Source organism: Notolepis coatsorum, assembly GCF_963971535.1.
Source record: "Notolepis coatsorum genome assembly, chromosome: 20".
Classification (NCBI taxonomy): domain Eukaryota; kingdom Metazoa; phylum Chordata; class Actinopteri; order Aulopiformes; family Paralepididae; genus Notolepis; species Notolepis coatsorum.
The window spans coordinates 54,226,762-54,233,507 of NC_140184.1; the positions used below are offsets into that span (position 1 = coordinate 54,226,762).

General features: G+C 42.4%; 1 protein-coding gene across 1 annotated transcript; it reads right to left on the minus strand.

Moving 5' to 3' along the window:
* Positions 1-1,100: 1,100 nt before the first annotated feature.
* On the minus strand, positions 1,101-6,495 carry nod2 (nucleotide-binding oligomerization domain containing 2; the record flags this gene model as incomplete). Its single annotated transcript, XM_084337116.1, is given in 16 exon segments — positions 1,101-1,133; positions 1,135-1,174; positions 1,251-1,301; positions 1,303-1,332; positions 1,431-1,514; positions 1,843-1,917; positions 2,003-2,086; positions 2,393-2,476; positions 2,568-2,651; positions 2,837-3,102; positions 3,616-4,101; positions 4,104-4,214; positions 4,218-4,755; positions 5,001-5,110; positions 5,398-5,785; positions 6,170-6,495. Coding segments are annotated over 16 exon segments (2,790 nt in total).
* Positions 6,496-6,746: the final 251 nt, after the last annotated feature.

Consider the following 6,746-nt stretch of genomic DNA (forward strand, 5'->3'; position numbering starts at 1 on the left):
TAGCTAATAATGTATTACAGAATTGACTGGTTTCCTTGTACCATATTACCTACATAACTGAAATGATTGCATTTTGCATATTTTTGTACATTATATATTTGACTATAGCCTATGGTAGTGATGTGTGTGTATGAAATTAAGACAAATATTAATATAATAATAATACACTTTATTTGTATAAAGTTTAGCACCTTTCATACAAAAATTGCAGCTCAAAGTGCTTCACAACAGAAAAAAGACATGCACAAAATGAGCACTAGGAGCATTAGGATCTAACATCCCAATAGGCCACCTTGTTTATGGTTTGATTCCATTTAAAAAATAGACAAATCCAATATACTAAAATATAATACTAAAATAGATACTAAATCTAACTCGAACTATGCCTTTGGAAAGAGTAGATTTGGCCCGATCCATAGATGTGCAAGTTGGCTATAATAAGGTCATTTATAGATATTCTATATTCTATACTAATATTTCAAATTGGATGTGTCCAGATGGCAGAATTCAGTACTGTATCTACAAAACATTATGTTTAATCATCTTCCCTTTATTCATTTGCTTAGGTTTTTTGTATACGTGATCTCAAGAAGGTCCTGCACAAGGTAAGAGAAGGGACAGAAAGAAGCAAAGCTTATCTGGTCCTGCCCCTTCCTTACAATATCATATTAATATGTAATAAGTTATTTATATTAAAAAAAAAAAAAAGCTCCATATATTTCCAACTTGATTGTTTTCACAGGGGCTTTTGGAAAACAGGCATAATAGACACTTCAAGTTTATTCAGGGCAGACTATTCTGAACTGATATACTGTATAACTGATAAATGACATCAACAAATATGACAAAAACTCAATATTCCAAAAGTTGCAATGTAGTTGCAATGTAAACCTTGATGTTGGTGTTCATACAACTAGCACGTACTGTACTGTATTAGATGCCACAGGCAATTTTACCTTGTGAACAGAAAACCCAAGTACACTTAGAACAAGTAACACCTCAATTGTACAATAGTATACACAATTCTAATAAATAACAAATGAAGGGACTGAAATTACACTTTGTTTTTCTTTGGGTCTGACTGTGACCTTTTGCTCCCGTCAGAAAATCAGACGGGCTTCTCGCTGGGCCATCTATATACACCTCCTCCTGGCTGAGTTCATTATTTCTCAACCTACAGTGAAAACATCAAGTCAGTATGATTGTAGATGTACATCTAAAATGATTAAATGCATGTACACATTGCTTACCACACTGATCTCATAATGGTGTTGTTTTCCAGGGCTTGAATTAGACATTCCACCCGTTCTGGTAATGCAGTTATTTGTTAACCTCTAAGAGGAAAGACAACAATGAAATGTCAAATAATTCACTCTGACAAAATGCCGTAGGTATACAGTGTACACAAAATAAACACACTGCTTACTTACCAGAGTTCTTCAAGTGAGGTACAGTTCTTGATGACTTGGGCGAGGGCACAAGCTCCTGTAGTGCCCACACCATTTCCTACCAGGCTGCCGTGACCAGACACAAATATAATTTCAGTCATAACTCAGAAAGATAGATTACCTTTGCCTATCATCTGTATTTCAAGTCATGTGTTGTTCATAATTGAATAAGGATATTCCAATCCCAAGAGTGCCATATTTCCAGCTCAGTGGCAGTTCTTCATGCCTGGTCATTTTTAGCATCACCGTCAAAGATGCAAAGAAAAATCATAATTTATATTCTCCTTTGTTTCATCACAATTTACTCAAGCCTAGTAACCGACACAATATTTCGGACACTGGGAATACATTCCCTGAGATCCATAGATGTAGATACCAAGAACTTTCATATTACCTGAGCCACACTAGAGTTTTGCTGTCCTTTAGGGCACTGGCGAGGGCCTCTGCACCTAAATGATTCCCCCAAAGCCTGACAATAAAGAGAAAAGGTTTAGGACTGGAGAATGAATAATCAATAGGTTGTGGAGAATTTCACAAGGAGACTGTTGCCTCACCCTAAGAACTGTAGGGACTGATTCAATCTCAGTCCTTCTGCCAGTTGTTCTGCCCCTCGTGCTGTTATATTATTGTTGCCCAGCCTAAAAAACAGTATCAGAACCCTTACGAAAAAATATCATGGTATTTCCATAATTCTTTGGTCACTGACTAAATTATAGATTATATGACATGACATTTGCAGTACCATGGTAAATAATTATGTATACAATGGCCGGTACCATGGTTAAACTGAAATTACCATCAAACTATGATGATGACGTATTTGTAAACTAAAGGGAGGAGCTCACTTGCCATTCCTTTCACAGCACACATAACTAATGATGAGTTAATGAATGAGTTACAGAAGCACTGGTACTATTGAATCTATATCTAATGAAAACACTGACCGCAGGGCAACAAAGTTCTGCTTGTGCTTCAACAGATGGGAGAAGTGCTGTGTGCAGGCGTCAGTTAGCTTGTTGTTGAACAGCCTGGGGAGAAACAAACTGATAACGTTTCTTCAACTGTTGTTTGTAATTTCCTGTGACAATTCCTCTTATTCGTCCTCACTGTGCTACTTACGCAATCTTCTGGAAGCTTTCACACTCGATACCCTTAGCAATGAGTTTGCGGATACCCTCATCTGATATATTGTTGTTTCTGAGGCTGGTGGGGTAAACATAAACAGGAGGCTTGAGCATATTTTGTATGGTTCTATTCTTGAACATTGTAATATCTGTAATCCTGTTCCATTGATGTGGACAGATATATTAATTCATGGTTGGAATTAATGTAAATTAAATGAGTAAATTAATACATGAATAAATTAATTCATTAATAATAATACTTACTAAAGGGAATAACACACATGCATGCAGGGCAGAAGCTGGTTGTTGTCCAGCTGGAGACCCACAGGGTTCTTTAGATGCTGGAGCACATAGGCCAGTGCTGTACACTCCACAGGCCCGATGTTATAGTAGGTCAGCTTCAGATGCTCTACCTCCAGTTTAGCCATGGTCTCTTTTGCTAGCTTGCTATGCTGCATCTCATAGATGCACTTGATGAGCCAGACGAAGTCCGGCATGGCATGCATGCTCTTCTTCTCGCCCTCCACAGGCTAGTTTCAAGTTTCAAGTTTCTTTAATAGTTGTCATACAGAAGTACAGAATACTTTTATACAAAATGCTTCTTTCTGTTACGCTCCAGAGACTATGCTAGACAAAAGATAAGTATGAAATAAAATAAGTATAGCAAGTAAAAAAGTAAAAAAATAGAAGACACAAGTGTTCAGTATGTACATATGTACAATGTTCAATGCAGAATAGAAGTAACTGAGTTACCATACAATATACTATGCAATATACTAATATACAATATACTATATAGTGCAAAGCAGACATGGGATGAGGTTCAATTTAGGTACAATTTACAGTAAGGTGTCCTGAGGTATGCTTTGTAGTGCAAATTATTTGCCAATAAATATAAAGTGTGTCTAGGTGTTCTAAAGTGTGTAGGGTGGGTGCTGCAGTGGGTTGTTTGTTTAAAGTGAGTGTGTGCGTGTGGATGTGTGTGCTGTGTGTGCATTTGATGGTTGTTGCATAGTGTTATTGTTCGTTGAGCAACCTGATGGCCTGGGGATGGACTTAAAGTGCTTCTCCATGCCTTTGGACAGGCACTTCACCACCTGCTTGCCCTTGCTGTCCAGGTTTAGGCCAGGGCAGCAGTGCAGCCAAAGGTTCAGATACCATTGGGACAAGAGGCCAGCCAGGAAGGTGGCCATGATCTGCAGGTTGGGTGTCTCTGCTGTCTGTTTGGCCTCTGAATTCCCTTCTTGTTTGGCAGTGGAGGTCAGGCAGGACCCGAAATATGCACTGCTCACACCAGTCGGCTGCACATCCTGGATCTGGAAGAGCTTATGGATGGCTGATCGGTCCATGTTGTTGCTCAGAACAATGTACAGAGCGGCAAAAAAGCAATGCAAGGTCATATGCAGGAATTCATACTGTTTAGACTTAGAGCATACATAGGAGAGACTCTGGCTGTGGATGAGGAAGCCCATGTGGATATCCTCCTCAGTTACCCCACATGTATGTAGCTCTGTATCTGAGAAGACATACTGTAGCAGGAGGCTCCAATGCCTTCAAAGGCAAGCTGCCCCAGGTGTAAGGCAGTGTTTAAGTGCCCCTGGACCCAACCTACCCCTAGAACTTTCTTCTGAGGGCTTTGATGCTAAAAGAAATTATGCAGGATCATCAAGTAAACATATGTGATGGTCTGTGGACTGACATCTCCACAGCCTAGCAGTTCCTTATAGCACTTAGAGATGATCCAGCGGAAAACTGGAATATGACACAGGGCCAGTAGGGGTTTATTGTTCTGTAGGTACTCCAGAACCCTGGCAGCCACAGCAGGGTCACAATGATGCTTCCTCACAAAGCATTCAATCCCACCTGGGGAGAATCCTTTCAGGAAGAGTTCTTTGCGGAGATACCTCTTCAGAGTGGGACCAACTGCCTCCGGGCGACTAGTCACCACTTTCTGCACCCCCTTCATCAGGGAACCCTGGAGTAAGTTGAACAATAGTACAGGAATGGGCACAGGCTGGGTGGGGCAGCAGTGCCTCTGCTCGTCTGAGAAGCTCTGCTTGAGCTCATCCAGGCCATCGAAGGTGAAGATAATGAGGTGCGGGTGGTCCAGGATGAACTGGAAGAGCTGGTCCTGGTCTCTGTTGGGCCAGCAGCAGTGCTGAAACAGCAGATCTTGGACGATATATCGATACGATAGATATCAGAAATAAGACCATATACATACAAGTACTTTATAATGCATGTGGGTTGTTGCGCATAACCTGACCTACCAGATGGTCTGATACCGCCAGTAGTTCCTCAAAGGACACTGTGCGGACCACCATTGCATGACAAGATTCTCGTGTGATCTTAACCTGCTGGTTACGTTGTACAAGTGTGTGTGTGTGTGTGTGTGTGTTTGTTAGCTTTATGTATGCTGATTAAATACCGTTGGGCTGAGTCCACTTCTCTTGTTGTGATGGCGACTCTTGTCCCTATTAGTAGCACCTTCGCTGCTGACTCCCCCTTTGACCTGACGTGATCAAGCAAATGCCTTGCCTGATTGACACATGAAAGGCATCAACTAAATTATTTTCTTCAATATATGATGACGCAAAAGGACACAAAATGGAATAAGCAATGTTTTTAATATTTAGACTATCACAAAAATATGTGTTAGTTAAAACAATATCTGAAACTGTTTGCTAAAATGATCATTGAATGAAATCAACAATTACAAATACAAGTCTTGAAGCCAAAATAACTATGACTCAGATTACAAACACATCAAATGGAAGAGAGGATTGTCATCGAACCAGTTCATATTCGTGGAGTGTAGTGTTTACCCGCTGAGAGGGTGTGTACAGAGGGAGCTGCACCTCATTGCAATCAGTCGGTGTGAAGCTGCCTGTTTCAAGTAGCACCCTGAGAGTTCCATCAATGCTACCCTTCAGCCTGACAATGAGGTTTGGTCTGTCAGTTAGCAGGGCCTGGGTGGCTGTGCCAGAGGGTTCCCATGTATCCTCTAGATCAGAACAACATTCTCCAAAACACAGGCCTACTCTCTGGGCCTCGGGTAGCACTTGGCTGAGTGCGGCGAGGAATTTCCCACAGGCATCCACACCCATTGTAAGGATTCGTTGTTGGTGGTGTGGACCCAGGCGCAATAACAGGATCGAGAGAGAGAGAGGCAGGACACAACGGGGTGTAGTTTGGAAATAAGCTTTACTCGTTCTTCACAAGGCTTTAAACTACAACAACAAAATCATAATTGTACCACAGCCTAAGCTGGCAGATAATGATAACAACGGAAGTCACAAGAAACGTTTATGAACCGACAGGGGAGTGACAGGAACAGACAGAATATATAGGGGGACTAATAGACTGATTACTAACAAGACACACCTGGACGACAAACAATGACAACAATAGATAACATGACATCAAGGAACAACGATGATACATACAAATACAACACTAAACCAGACCGGGAAACAGAGCAGGTAGCACACACAGGAATACAATACACACATTGAACATTGACGTAAACATTGAGGACAACAGGAGATTACATATGATTAACAGAGGGAGTAGTAACACATTGAGTCCAGGGAGTACCGGGAACACTCCACTAGAGGGGGGTGTAGGGCAGGCCTTCTGAGGCGGAGGGGCAGTGTGACCAGCCTGGGGAAACGGAGGGAGAGTGGTGCCAGGCTGGGGGAGCGGATCGTGACACCCATTGCATATACCAGATCTAGCAACTGCCTGGCGTTGGTGTACAGAGCCCTGCCTGGAACCTGGACATTCTGATATTCCTCCCAGACGACTACCCCCTGGGCCAGTAACACGTCCAGTACACTCTCCAGGCCGCCTGCCGATCCCCTCCTGCACAGGGCATGCAGCAGCTCGGCCCGCTGCCTTAGCACCAGCTCCTGGGCGGTCATGCCTCCCAGACAGTGGCGGACTGGCCATCGGGACGTTCGGGACGAATCCCGATGGGCCGGAACCAAAGTGGGCTGGTCCAAAAAAATATATATATATATATATATATATATATATATATTTTTTTTTTTTTTGTGGGGCCAGTGTGTGGGCCACTAATGTGGGCCAGTGTGTGGGCCAGTGTGTGGGCCACTAATGTGGGCCAGTGTGTGGGCCGGTGTGTGAGTCGGTGTGTGGGCCAGTGTGTGGGCCA